The sequence below is a fragment of the Rhagoletis zephyria genome, unplaced genomic scaffold (genome assembly GCF_001687245.7).
Source record: "Rhagoletis zephyria isolate East Lansing unplaced genomic scaffold, Rhagoletis_zephyria_1.1 Rzeph_scaffold_01284, whole genome shotgun sequence".
In the NCBI taxonomy this organism is placed as follows: Eukaryota; Metazoa; Arthropoda; class Insecta; order Diptera; family Tephritidae; genus Rhagoletis; species Rhagoletis zephyria.
Genome location: NW_016158368.1, coordinates 97,651 through 112,958, shown reverse-complemented (window position 1 = coordinate 112,958; position 15,308 = coordinate 97,651). Strand labels below are relative to the sequence as shown.

At 32.9% G+C, this 15,308-nt stretch overlaps 1 protein-coding gene and 1 long non-coding RNA gene across 2 annotated transcripts in view; one reads left to right on the top strand and one right to left on the bottom strand.

The window, feature by feature from the left end:
* Nucleotides 1–8,104, top strand: part of LOC108363452 (uncharacterized) — a 16,265-nt gene extending 8,161 nt beyond the window's left edge. Inside the window, exons 2-3 of the long non-coding RNA XR_001847627.1 lie at nt 7,334–7,343; nt 8,036–8,104. This is a non-coding gene — a long non-coding RNA (uncharacterized LOC108363452). The remainder of the gene's footprint in view (nt 1–7,333; nt 7,344–8,035) is intronic.
* Nucleotides 8,105–10,734: 2,630 nt separating this feature from the next.
* The window catches only part of LOC108363451 (1-phosphatidylinositol 4,5-bisphosphate phosphodiesterase classes I and II-like), a 91,303-nt gene continuing 86,729 nt past the window's right edge, over nt 10,735–15,308 (bottom strand). The window contains exon 3 of the mRNA XM_017616820.1: nt 10,735–10,806. Coding sequence (XP_017472309.1) covers nt 10,768–10,806 — 39 coding nt within the window. The 3' untranslated portion in view covers nt 10,735–10,767. The remainder of the gene's footprint in view (nt 10,807–15,308) is intronic.

Sequence of the window (15,308 nt, the reverse complement as noted above, 5' to 3'; positions counted from 1 at the left end):
TAGATACATACATATATGTTTCCACCATAATTCATATATTTGTGCATATTCCCACATTCCTTCCAACCGAAAAGCATTTGCTTGCATTACTTACATATACATATGTACATATGTATGTACGCTGTATGCATAACAAAATGCATACCCAAAACAAACGCGAAAAATATCTCCCATACAACGTCGTTGAAAATTTTTCGCGAAAAGTTTATCGCGATAAGCTGTTGTGAGTGATCGCGAATGGATTATTTGCATCGTTTTTCTTATTTATGAGAGGCCGACATCGGCAATGCTCGGACTTCTCATATTCGAGTGAGAGGAAATTTCTTTGCTTTTTTCGATCGCGAATGAAAAGCAGCGAAAATTTTTTTGTCGATCGCATTCCGAATGTGAGAGATGATAAATTTGTTTGCATTTTTCACTCGCGATAAAAGAATGCAAAAATAGACTTGGAATATTATCGATCGCGAACGTGAGAGAATGTGAGTGAGAATTTCCGAACCCTGCAAGAAAGTATAATCAGACCTATAGCTACTACAACAACAACTAACGAAGCAACAGTCACAGAAGTTATTTTCAGTTTTGCTGTCACAGGTAACGAAGGAATAAAACTAGTGTTGTTTTTCATTAAAAAAACAAAAAAAAAAAAAAAAAAGTTCCTGTCTGAAGTCTTTTGTTTTTTCATTCTGTTTTTGTTAATGTGTTAAGAGTTACTCTCCGGCTTTGTTTATTTGTTTTTAAATCAAATTTATTAAAAGGACAAAATTAATTTAAATTAAGTATTTGTCAATGTTATTGTGGCTTGTTAAAATTTTATTTTTAATATTTTTTATTGAGCTTTGTACCACGATTGTTTATTAGGAAAAATTTAAAAAGCAACAAAGTCTAAGCGGTAGAAGTTATAGCACTATTTCGGAGATCACCACATCTCCTCATCAGACTTCTTTTTTCTAGACTCCAGCAGGGATCGAACCTGCGTAATCAATGCTTAAAGTCAGAAGCGTTAACCACTGAGCTATATACATAACTTCTACCGCTTAGACTTTGTTGCTTTTTCAATTTTTCCTAATAAATAATCGTAGTACAAAGCTCAATAAAAAATATTAAAAATTTATTTAAATTAATTTAGAGATTTATCAACCTACCATTTTAAATATAATTAAATTGTAAAATCAAATTTTTTTTAAAAGAAATTTAGAATTATTAACTACATCTAATATTAATAATTTTATATTAATATAATAAATTTTTATTAACATTTATATTAACGATTTTTTTTTTGTCTATAAATATACATATACATCAATATTATTACAAATTCATTTAACTTCTTGTAGTAATCAAAATACTGAAGAAATTATTTTACTTGCAGATAAATTATTTGATTTGATAAATAAACCTTAATCTTCTAATGGCCTTATTCATAAAAAATAAAGTAGCTTTAAAAAAGGTTTATAAACTGAAAAATGTATGAAAACGTCATTTTATAAAGCTCTTTAAACCTACTTTATTTTTTATGAATAAGGCCATAAGTCTTTTAGTGTTGCTAGTGTAGAAAATAATAATAATAATATTCTTGAACAATGCATTAGAAATTTAACTGAGTTGACTACAGCTATTTACCAAAATCTTAACAAAATTACAGCAGATATTAATGAATTACGAATTAGATCAAGATCAAGAGATAGAGATAGAGACAGAAGTCGTTCTATATCGAGCTAGAAACGATATTAATCAAAATATTTGTTGGTATCATAGAAAATTTAAAAATAATGCTTTTAAAGGCATTCAACCTTGTAATTTTAACAAAAATAAAAACAAAGAAAATTCGAATGTTTTAAACTAGATCGTTCCATTATGACGGTGGCTAATAATGGGAATGAAGTTAAACCATCTCGCTGCCTATTTATTTATGATAAATCCAATAAATTAAATTTTTTAATCGATACTGGTGCAATCGTTTCGGTCATTCCTTCTTCAAAATTCAAATCACATAAAAGAAATTCAGATCTTCCCTGAGGGGAAAATCTCTAGTTCTGAACTGCTGCGCTTCTAGTACATTTAGACCCAGTACTGGTTCGCGATAAATCTCTTTTGCATGCAAGCAACTGGCGTATTTAACATGGCGATGTCCTAGGAACTGTCAATTGCCCCCCGCTGCATCCCTTTTTCGATAGTTCCGAACTAGTCCTAAATTCTATAGTTCCGAACCAGTTCTAAAATCGAGAGACGAAAGAAAAAAGTATCATGATTTTTCAATCTTTTTGGTTCTTCCCTGTGTGCGATTTTAAGTTATTTTGGAAGAAATGTGTTTTCAATTTGAAATTAAATTTGTTTGAATGATTGTAAGTAATGTACGTTTACATACCTTTAGCTGTAGCTGAGTTTGCAGAGGTGCTCGCTGTTATTTCTTAGATTCCAGACGGTCCCAAGATGTTGAAATGTTAACACAAACTTTAGTTTTGTATTACCAAGCTATTAAAAAGCATCTGCGAAGCACAGAATAGAAGCGTATTTGAACGAAAAAGCCGCCGAACACATATCTATGTAAAGTAAACAAGCCCCCCGCTGCATCCCTTATTCGATAGTTCCGAACTAGTTCTAAATTCGACAAATAAGATCTAGTTCGTTCTGCATCCCGTTTTCTATAGTTCCGAACCATTTCTAAATTCGTCACTTTAGATATAGATTTCTAGTGAAAAAAACTGAAAAAATTAGTTTTTAAAAGTACCACTTTTCGCCGATTTTGGACTGGTGGGGATCTAGTTCCTATCGGACTAGTTCCTTTTTGGCGATAAAGATGTAGTACGGAACTACAAATTTGGTTCACCAGTTCGGGGTTTCCCTGCAGGGTTAATTTGACTGCAGCTAACGGTTCTTCTATTAAAACTTATGCTACAAAACTTTTAAAAATTGATCTAAGTTTGAGGCGTGATTTTGAATTCCTTTTCATATTAGCGGATATTTCAACACCAATCATAGGCGCTAACTTTTTAAAGAAATTTGGTATATTGTTGATATTAAACATAGATAAATTACTGATTCAACAACAGAATTGAAAGTTTCTGGATCATCTGTTTTTTGCGATATATTTTCAATAACGATACCAATTACTGAAAATAAATTTTCTAAACTTTTAAATGATTTTCCTTCAATTACTTGTGAACCAGATTACACTAAACAAGTGCAACACCAAACGGTTCACAGAGTTGAAACAAAAGGAGTGCTACCTTTCTCTAAACCACGTCACTTGTCCCAATTAAAGTCAAAATAGCAAAAACAGAATTTGAATTTTTAGTTAAAACGGGTATATGTAGACCTTCACACTCTCACATTGCATCTCATTTACATCTAGTTCCTAAAAAAGGTCCAAATGATTGGAGACCTTGTGGAGATTATAGAAGACTTAATTGCATTACTATTCCAGATCGTTATCCGTTACCTCACATTCATGATTTAACTATTGATTTAAAAAATAAACAAATTTTTTCCAAAATTGATCTTGTTCGTGCGTATCATCAAATACCAGTGGTTGAAGAAGATATACATAACACAGCAATTACTACACCGTTTGGAATGTTTGAGTTCGTACGGATGGCTTTTGGACTACGAAATAGTGCACAAACATTTCAACGTTTTATTAATGAAGTATTTTCAGGTTTAGAATTTGTGTTTGTCTATATTGACGATATTCTTGTTGCAAGTGATAATGAAGATCAACATATTGAGCATTTAAAATCTGTATTTGAAAGACTTGAAAAATATAGTTTGAATATTAAACCTAGTAAATGCATTTTTGGAGCAAATAAATTAGATTTTCTAAGATATGAGATTTCAAGAGAAGGAATCAGACCTTCTGTCGAACGAGTTGAAGCAATAGTAAATTTTGAAACACCACTTTCAATAAATAAATTACAAAAATTTTTGGGCATGGTTAATTATTACCACAGATATGTTAAAATGTTAGCAGCAGAACTTAGTCCTCTGCACGAAATGTCAACATTAGCAACTAAAAATAAACTTAAACAATTAAATTAGACAGAAAATATAACTAGGGCTTTTGAAAATGTGAAGAAACTTTTACACAGAAGATTTTACTCACTCATTTTGATAAAAAGGTAAATTATCACTTGCTGTCGATGCATCGAATGTAGCAGTCGGTGCAGTTTTACAACAAATGAGTAATAACACTTTGGCACCACTTGCATATTTTTCAAGAAAAATATCTTCTACAGAAATTAATTACTCTATATTTGATAGAGAACTTTTAGCGATATAAAATTCAATTAAACATATTAAACATTTTCTAGAAGGTAGAACATTCACTGTTTACACTGATCATAACGAGCCCTAACCGCCAAAATAACGTAAGCGACATTTTTTTTCAAAATTTCCTTTTTGATGCAGAAATGCACCTAGATGCTCTAGGAATATTTCTGCATCAAAAAGAAAATTTCGAAAAAAATGTCGCTTACGTTATTTTGGCGGTTAGGGCTCGATAAACCTTTAACACATATTCTAAACTCTAAATCAGACTGATCATCTCGACACTTAGAGTACATTGCACAATTTACAGACGACATTACATTTCTGATAAAGAAAACATAGTTGCTGATACCCTTTCACGTATTCCAGATGTTAACACGATTTTAGCCCAAGACATAAAATTTCAAACATTATTCGAGGAACAACAAAAAGATCAAACACTTTATGACATAATATCTGACCAAAATTCCAACAGTAATTTAAAAGAAATTAATATTCCAGTACTTAATCTTAATATTTGGTGTGATATTTCTAAATAACCTTTTAGACCATTTGTTCCGAATTCTATGAGAAAAATCATTTTTGATAAAATTCATTTATTATCACATCCAAGTGTCAAAAATCTAAAATTTTTAAACATACTAAGACGCCTGTGGAAAAAATTGGCATTCCATCTGGACGATTTGAACATATTCATATGGATCTTGTTGGTACATTACCTTTGTAAAAAGAAAATCGCTACATTTTTACATTGATAGACATATACGTTGGCCAGAAGCATATCCACTTAAGGGTATTTCAGCAAATTCCATAGCAACAACATTTGTTCAAAATTACGTTCTAGTTTTGGCATTCCTCTTTATATAACAGTAAATCAAGGATCACAATTTACATCAAAATTGTTTACAGAATTAACTAAATTGTTAGGAGCACACAAAATTCATACGTCTCCATATCATCCCCAATCAAACGGGATGATTGAAAGATTTCATAGGACATTAAAAACTGCTATTACTGCTTCGGAGCATTCTACCCACTGGTCTGAAATTCTTCCGTGGATATTATTAGCATTACGTACGTCTGTTAAAGAAGATTTAAAATGCTCTTCTGTAGAATTAGTTTATTGACAGACATTAAGATTATCGGGTGAATTAGTTGTTGCGAACAGTTATAATAATGAAGTTGATAATACAGATGAAACTCTTTCTAAGCTAAGAAAATATTTTTCAAATGTTAGATCAAAGGTTGTTCATCACAATAAAGAATACTCTTTTGTTCCTAAAAGTGTGGATACATGTGAGTACGTTTTTCTTAAAGTTATTCAGAAGTCAAATTTGCAATCACCTTATGAAGGACCATTTAAAATTATTTCCAAAATTGACAAAGTATTCAAAATTCAACATGGAAATATGATTAAAACGGTTTCAATAGATTTACTCAAACCTGCAAATATAATTTCTGATACAACAAAAAAATACAAAACAGAAAATAACATTTAACATTAATTAATTCATTGTTTTACTGGAGGGGGAGTATATGTAGGCTATTTTACTTGTATGTTTTTATCAGGGACGTGAACCGGATGAAAAATTTGGTCGGTTCGGTTCAGCGGCTCGAACCGTTGTTGCACTTTTGGATTGCTTCGTCAAAGCGTTTTTTTTTGATCTTTGAACCGGGGTTTCGGTTCGGTTCAACGGTTCGAGAAACAAAAAAATAACGCGCAAGTTTAAGTGTCAAGTGTCAAGTGTAGCAATGCGCAAGGTTAAGGGTCAAGTATCTGTCAAATGAGATAGGTTGCCTTTACATTTGATATTGTCACAAGGTAAACAAACATGATTGGTATTACCATGTTTAACAAAAAGAAAAAAAAATATATCTATTGAAAATTGGTTGAAACGAACCTTTAAACCTTTATAGAAAGTGGTTCGGTTTTCGGTTCGGATCAAACATTTGTGGAAAATTTCGGTTCGGTTAATGGTTCAGTTAATTAATAGAAAAAAGCGGTTTTCCGGTTCAAAACCGTATACTTGTTTAAATTCTTGATTTTCAGTTTATGGTTCTATGAATTTGTTTGTTGTTAAAAATGAAATTTTTGATAATTAATAAACCAGCTTTCAAACAAGAAAGAAAATAATTTTTTAAATTGAATAATATATCATACGATATACTCGGTAACCACTTGATCGATTTGTATCTGACTAGGTTCAATTATGTCATTAAGTCTAACTCTGCATATTATCGGAAACGTTTGAAATCGGGTAAACATCCCTGCTTATCATGCAAAGGTAGTTCAGGGAAAGTTGAGACGACGATATTTGATACCTGCACCGGGTATATAAAGTTCGGTTTCGCCCGAACCTATACTTCTTTACTTGTTTTCTTTTTAAATTTGAACTCACCTGCATCCGGCCAACAAACATTGACGATAAATTTCCACCGATGATTTGCCTGTCAGTTGATGCCCTATTAAATATGTGTTGTGGGAAGAGTTTACAAAATAATGCGATAAAGGCTGGTCCATGTCGTCACATAAGTCAAATTTGCTAGGCGCCACAATGGGATTGTCGTCTGACATTAAGTACCTGGAAAATTAGAATAAAACAGTGTGAACTAAGTACAAAGTTTAAGAAAAGTTTTAATTTATGTATGAAGACGTATCCTATGTGGTGAATTTTTTATATAATAATACTAATACGAGTAATAGTAATACAAGTAATAGTAATAACTAATGAACCCGCAGGGTCTTAAAACGCCATAATTTCAATTAGCTTCCTAAACAGGGGCCAACCCTATTAAAAAACCTAAACGGTGCTACAAACAAAAAATCACGAAATACACCAAAAAAAATACTTAGAGTAGGTTGTACTTATCTCTTAACAGCTTGACTATTTTTCATCCGAATTTAAAGATCAAACAAACAAAATATTTTTTTTATTTTCACTTTTATTTCAACATAGATTGACTAAAAGAAAAATACTGAAAATTTTGAAATTCCTGCACTTATTTCGTTTGTAAGGCATTGTGCTACTATGATAACATGGCCGCACCAAATTTTGACAAAGTTTTAAAGTATTATTTTTGTTTTTATTTAATTTTGGTTAGTTTTTTATAGTTCATTCTTTACCAACATCCGTATAAATACAAGTTTAAGGGCAGTGTCACACGATTAGGAACTAGCCGGAAATTGGTGCAAATCGTATCCCACTTGTGTGAATACCCAAATATTTTTCTTCGCCAATCATGAAAAATAATTAGTTGACATTTTTCAATACACTGTGCGCCGCCTCAGAACAGCGAATAGATTTTGTGAGAAGCGTTTTCAAGGCAGAAGTACAAACGGAGATTTGCTATTGCCTGCCGAGGGGCGACTGCTGTTAAGAAAAACAACCTTTTTTCTATATTTTTTTTGCGATGTTGCTTTGACCAGGGCTTGAACCCAGGCCCTGCGAGTGGTACCTCGCACTGCTAATCACTACACTTGGATTCAACATTTCGTATGAATGATTTTTATCTGAAGATTTTTTTTTTTTGATGTTTAATAATATTTGTGTTTTCGTATTCTCCAGCAAAAAATATCCAATAACTTGCCAGTAACCAAATTTGGGATAGTAAGCCAATATTTACTACCAATGAGAGAAATATGCAAGAAAGTACGAAAACGTAAAACCAGCAAGAAGTTGCAAGTTTTATGGACAGCTGATTAATTTGTTATTTTCCGACGCAGATTTTTAAGAAAAATAGTATTTCCCATCTTAATATATATTAATATAAGTTTATTTTGTTAATTGCAAGTCTAAAAGCACCACACACAATTCTTTTGGTAATGTGAATTGCATTAAGCATAGGGCTGCCAGACGTCCCGGTTTTCCCGGACACATCCCTGTTTCAGACTATTTGTCCCGGTGTCCCGGTCCAACCTTAAAATGTCCCGGGTTTCGTTTAAGTGTCCCGGTTTTCGACTTATATGCACAAATTTAATAAGAGTTCAAGGGTCACTACCGGTGTCATTTGTGATATAGTTACATCTCCAGATAGTTGGACTTTGCACAAGCAATATTTGATGATCGATATATCCACATACATACCTGTAAGTACAAAGTGACTTTCCTAATTAGCATCAGCTGTTTTTTATTTGTTTTGCTCGTTTGTTTTTCGGGTGGGTTTTAATTCCAACGTAAGTTTTCGCGACAAAGTTTATAGAATATAAAAATGTGTGTTTATAGTGTTTTGATTACCCTTAGAAAATGCCAAAGAGAACGTATAAATTCCTTTCCGCTTACACAGAAGAGTGCGTCATTTGTTTATATTTTTTGAAGTTAAAAGAGAGCCTCCCTGAGTTGTCAACCACGCCTTGTTTAATACACCTAATGTGGATCAATGTTTTTTTCTTATTTCATCTCAATAGACTAAGGAAAGAAATTTGCTCAATATAAGTACATATGTGCGTTTAATGGCGTGCACAGAGTTTTAAAATTATATTAAGGAAAAGTCAGAAGTTTTGAAACAAGTTCACAACAACGAAAAATATGACTGATTTTTTAATGTTATCTTGTACTTNTATTATCACATCCAAGTGTCAAAAATCTAAAATTTTTAAACATACTAAGACGCCTGTGGAAAAAATTGGCATTCCATCTGGACGATTTGAACATATTCATATGGATCTTGTTGGTACATTACCTTTGTAAAAAGAAAATCGCTACATTTTTACATTGATAGACATATACGTTGGCCAGAAGCATATCCACTTAAGGGTATTTCAGCAAATTCCATAGCAACAACATTTGTTCAAAATTACGTTCTAGTTTTGGCATTCCTCTTTATATAACAGTAAATCAAGGATCACAATTTACATCAAAATTGTTTACAGAATTAACTAAATTGTTAGGAGCACACAAAATTCATACGTCTCCATATCATCCCCAATCAAACGGGATGATTGAAAGATTTCATAGGACATTAAAAACTGCTATTACTGCTTCGGAGCATTCTACCCACTGGTCTGAAATTCTTCCGTGGATATTATTAGCATTACGTACGTCTGTTAAAGAAGATTTAAAATGCTCTTCTGTAGAATTAGTTTATTGACAGACATTAAGATTATCGGGTGAATTAGTTGTTGCGAACAGTTATAATAATGAAGTTGATAATACAGATGAAACTCTTTCTAAGCTAAGAAAATATTTTTCAAATGTTAGATCAAAGGTTGTTCATCACAATAAAGAATACTCTTTTGTTCCTAAAAGTGTGGATACATGTGAGTACGTTTTTCTTAAAGTTATTCAGAAGTCAAATTTGCAATCACCTTATGAAGGACCATTTAAAATTATTTCCAAAATTGACAAAGTATTCAAAATTCAACATGGAAATATGATTAAAACGGTTTCAATAGATTTACTCAAACCTGCAAATATAATTTCTGATACAACAAAAAAATACAAAACAGAAAATAACATTTAACATTAATTAATTCATTGTTTTACTGGAGGGGGAGTATATGTAGGCTATTTTACTTGTATGTTTTTATCAGGGACGTGAACCGGATGAAAAATTTGGTCGGTTCGGTTCAGCGGCTCGAACCGTTGTTGCACTTTTGGATTGCTTCGTCAAAGCGTTTTTTTTTGATCTTTGAACCGTGGTTTCGGTTCGGTTCAACGGTTCGAGAAACAAAAAAATAACGCGCAAGTTTAAGTGTCAAGTGTCAAGTGTAGCAATGCGCAAGGTTAAGGGTCAAGTATCTGTCAAATGAGATAGGTTGCCTTTACATTTGATATTGTCACAAGGTAAACAAACATGATTGGTATTACCATGTTTAACAAAAAGAAAAAAAAATATATCTATTGAAAATTGGTTGAAACGAACCTTTAAACCTTTATAGAAAGTGGTTCGGTTTTCGGTTCGGATCAAACATTTGTGGAAAATTTCGGTTCGGTTAATGGTTCAGTTAATTAATAGAAAAAAGCGGTTTTCCGGTTCAAAACCGTATACTTGTTTAAATTCTTGATTTTCAGTTTATGGTTCTATGAATTTGTTTGTTGTTAAAAATGAAATTTTTGATAATTAATAAACCAGCTTTCAAACAAGAAAGAAAATAATTTTTTAAATTGAATAATATATCATACGATATACTCGGTAACCACTTGATCGATTTGTATCTGACTAGGTTCAATTATGTCATTAAGTCTAACTCTGCATATTATCGGAAACGTTTGAAATCGGGTAAACATCCCTGCTTATCATGCAAAGGTAGTTCAGGGAAAGTTGAGACGACGATATTTGATACCTGCACCGGGGATATAAAGTTCGGTTTCGCCCGAACCTATACTTCTTTACTTGTTTTCTTTTTAAATTTGAACTCACCTGCATCCGGCCAACAAACATTGACGATAAATTTCCACCGATGATTTGCCTGTCAGTTGATGCCCTATTAAATATGTGTTGTGGGAAGAGTTTACAAAATAATGCGATAAAGGCTGGTCCATGTCGTCACATAAGTCAAATTTGCTAGGCGCCACAATGGGATTGTCGTCTGACATTAAGTACCTGGAAAATTAGAATAAAACAGTGTGAACTAAGTACAAAGTTTAAGAAAAGTTTTAATTTATGTATGAAGACGTATCCTATGTGGTGAATTTTTTATATAATAATACTAATACGAGTAATAGTAATACAAGTAATAGTAATAACTAATGAACCCGCAGGGTCTTAAAACGCCATAATTTCAATTAGCTTCCTAAACAGGGGCCAACCCTATTAAAAAACCTAAACGGTGCTACAAACAAAAAATCACGAAATACACCAAAAAAAATACTTAGAGTAGGTTGTACTTATCTCTTAACAGCTTGACTATTTTTCATCCGAATTTAAAGATCAAACAAACAAAATATTTTTTTTATTTTCACTTTTATTTCAACATAGATTGACTAAAAGAAAAATACTGAAAATTTTGAAATTCCTGCACTTATTTCGTTTGTAAGGCATTGTGCTACTATGATAACATGGCCGCACCAAATTTTGACAAAGTTTTAAAGTATTATTTTTGTTTTTATTTAATTTTGGTTAGTTTTTTATAGTTCATTCTTTACCAACATCCGTATAAATACAAGTTTAAGGGCAGTGTCACACGATTAGGAACTAGCCGGAAATTGGTGCAAATCGTATCCCACTTGTGTGAATACCCAAATATTTTTCTTCGCCAATCATGAAAAATAATTAGTTGACATTTTTCAATACACTGTGCGCCGCCTCAGAACAGCGAATAGATTTTGTGAGAAGCGTTTTCAAGGCAGAAGTACAAACGGAGATTTGCTATTGCCTGCCGAGGGGCGACTGCTGTTAAGAAAAACAACCTTTTTTCTATATTTTTTTTGCGATGTTGCTTTGACCAGGGCTTGAACCCAGGCCCTGCGAGTGGTACCTCGCACTGCTAATCACTACACTTGGATTCAACATTTCGTATGAATGATTTTTATCTGAAGATTTTTTTTTTTTGATGTTTAATAATATTTGTGTTTTCGTATTCTCCAGCAAAAAATATCCAATAACTTGCCAGTAACCAAATTTGGGATAGTAAGCCAATATTTACTACCAATGAGAGAAATATGCAAGAAAGTACGAAAACGTAAAACCAGCAAGAAGTTGCAAGTTTTATGGACAGCTGATTAATTTGTTATTTTCCGACGCAGATTTTTAAGAAAAATAGTATTTCCCATCTTAATATATATTAATATAAGTTTATTTTGTTAATTGCAAGTCTAAAAGCACCACACACAATTCTTTTGGTAATGTGAATTGCATTAAGCATAGGGCTGCCAGACGTCCCGGTTTTCCCGGACACATCCCTGTTTCAGACTATTTGTCCCGGTGTCCCGGTCCAACCTTAAAATGTCCCGGGTTTCGTTTAAGTGTCCCGGTTTTCGACTTATATGCACAAATTTAATAAGAGTTCAAGGGTCACTACCGGTGTCATTTGTGATATAGTTACATCTCCAGATAGTTGGACTTTGCACAAGCAATATTTGATGATCGATATATCCACATACATACCTGTAAGTACAAAGTGACTTTCCTAATTAGCATCAGCTGTTTTTTATTTGTTTTGCTCGTTTGTTTTTCGGGTGGGTTTTAATTCCAACGTAAGTTTTCGCGACAAAGTTTATAGAATATAAAAATGTGTGTTTATAGTGTTTTGATTACCCTTAGAAAATGCCAAAGAGAACGTATAAATTCCTTTCCGCTTACACAGAAGAGTGCGTCATTTGTTTATATTTTTTGAAGTTAAAAGAGAGCCTCCCTGAGTTGTCAACCACGCCTTGTTTAATACACCTAATGTGGATCAATGTTTTTTTCTTATTTCATCTCAATAGACTAAGGAAAGAAATTTGCTCAATATAAGTACATATGTGCGTTTAATGGCGTGCACAGAGTTTTAAAATTATATTAAGGAAAAGTCAGAAGTTTTGAAACAAGTTCACAACAACGAAAAATATGACTGATTTTTTAATGTTATCTTGTACTTAAATTTTTTTTTCATTAAACCTAGTGTACTTATAAGTACAGTGCCGTACAAAATTATTGGCTCAGAGAATTTTTTATCAGATCTTTTAGAAAAATGTTGAAAATGTAGCAGTTTCTTTCATACAAAAAGAATTGTCGAACATAGTTTGTATGGAAGAAGCTGTCAGCAAAAAATTATCAAAAATGAACTAAAACACAAAGTCTAGAAATTCTGTTTTTGTTTTTTTGATGTAGCATATACGGTATATGTGTTTATATAAAATTAAAGCAAAAAGATTATGAATGCATTGTGCCAATAATTTTGGGCGGCACTATATGTTTATTTTGAACTTTAGTACGTTGAAATGATCTCATCTTTTTATGGTTTTGTTTTTGTCTTGCCAAAATAAAATTTTGCTACATACATTCGTACGTAAGTAATTTTTATCTACAGGGAAGGAAAGGGAGGGGCCGTTGTGGTGTTAGATTTTCCAAAGTGTCCCGGTTTGCCAACGGAGATATCTGGCAGCCCTAATTAAGCATCAAGCCATCAGCTGTTTTTTCTTACTAGCAAATAGCTACTAGTAAAAATTTATCCAGTAAAATGCCAGTAAAACTTGCAAGTTCAACTGTAATTTTTTTCTCTCTCAATTCTCTCGTACGAAAACGCCATCCAGTAAAAACCAATAAAACTAGTACGCAAACAGGGCTAATATTTTATGATGAGGTCCACTATTGTGAATTATAATGTGATAATAATAATAATCCCAACGGTGTTTACCCTCCATTCCCGCCCATCCGCACGAGGGGCGCAGTCCGCATGACGTACGGAACCAGTATTTTCAATTTTTGCGCCGAGCCACGATAGGCAGGAGTTTGTTAAGTGTCGAGATCTAAAACTGTTCAGCCACAGAACTAAATTCATCAGCTGGTTTTATGTCTTTATGTTAATAATTCATTTATTGAGAGAGGAGAGTACCGCTTTCTTAATACTGAAAAGCGGATCTTATATAACAAACGTGCTGGAATGAGAGTTAAAATCTTGACATTAGCGACGAAGTGGGTCGTGCAATTCAAAATTAGTTTTACAAGCTTTCAGAAATAGGGGAAAAATTGTCTTGATACCCGGGAGGGAACATTAAGGCTAACTTCACCCAGAAGAAGCGGACTTGAAATTGAGCCTGTCAGTAATTTAACTATAAAAATTGTACCAAGTATTTGCCTGCGACTGGCAAGTGTAGGAATATTAATAAGTTTTAATCGGCTCGTATAAGGCGGAAGGTTATATTGAGAATCCGAACGGAAATTTCTTAAAGCAAAACGTAGGAATTGCTTTTGAACTGATTCTATCTTGTCTGAGTAAATTTGATACCTTGGATTCCAAACAACCGAACCATATTCCAGAATCGGTCAAACTAATGTTGTAAAAAGGGTTTTAGTGATATAAGTGTCACAAAATTCTTTTGACCATGACTTTGATCTTTGATGTATTAAGCATATGCTCAATGGTTAGGTAACAAAAAAAAAAACTTATTGAAAATATGAATTTTTTATAAGGCAAAACTTAGTTACTAACTAATTAATAAATGTTTTTAAAACTTAGTTGTCGACTTGTATAAACTGTGTTCTAATAACCTGATATTTGGGAGCCTACCTACGAAATTTCAGCGAAATCCGACAATAGTTGATGAAAATATACCTATTTTTATTATAAAGATGCATTTAAAATCTGTAGTTTCCGGAAAACAAACAACAGCATTGAGCGACCTCTAAATCTTGTTCAAATAAGCTGAAATTTTAGAAGGAACCTGTCTTCCCTATTATCTTCAAGAATCCGAACGTTCTCAGGCGAAATTCATAAAAGTTCCAATTTTGAATCACCCTAATGTACAAGATAAATAAAATCAATCGCAGTCATGCAGAAATATGGAGCGTGGCACCTACCATACAAGCCGAATTTCATACTGCATATCTCTGGAAGTGTTCATGGTAGAGTACTGGAACACTTCGTATGGAGACTGACTTTTACCACAGAATAAATAGTATACAGAAGACGCATGTCGACTATCGAACCAATTTGAATTTATGGCACGAGCGGTGAGGCAAGGGTATCACAAGCGGCGCTGCCTCTGTTACTTTAGCAGTATTTTCCAGGGTTCGGAAATTCTCACTCACATTCTCTCACGTTCGCGATCGATAATATTCCAAGTCTATTTTTGCATTCTTTTATCGCGAGTGAAAAATGCAAACAAATTTATCATCTCTCACATTCGGAATGCGATCGACAAAAAAATTTTCGCTGCTTTTCATTCGCGATCGAAAAAAGCAAAGAAATTTCCTCTCACTCGAATATGAGAAGTCCGAGCATTGCCGATGTCGGCCTCTCATAAATAAGAAAAACGATGCAAATAATCCATTCGCGATCACTCACAACAGCTTATCGCGATAAACTTTTCGCGAAAAATTTTCAACGACGTTGTATGGGAGATATTTTTCGCGTTTGTTTTGGGTATGCATTTTGTTATGCATACAGCGTACATACATATGTA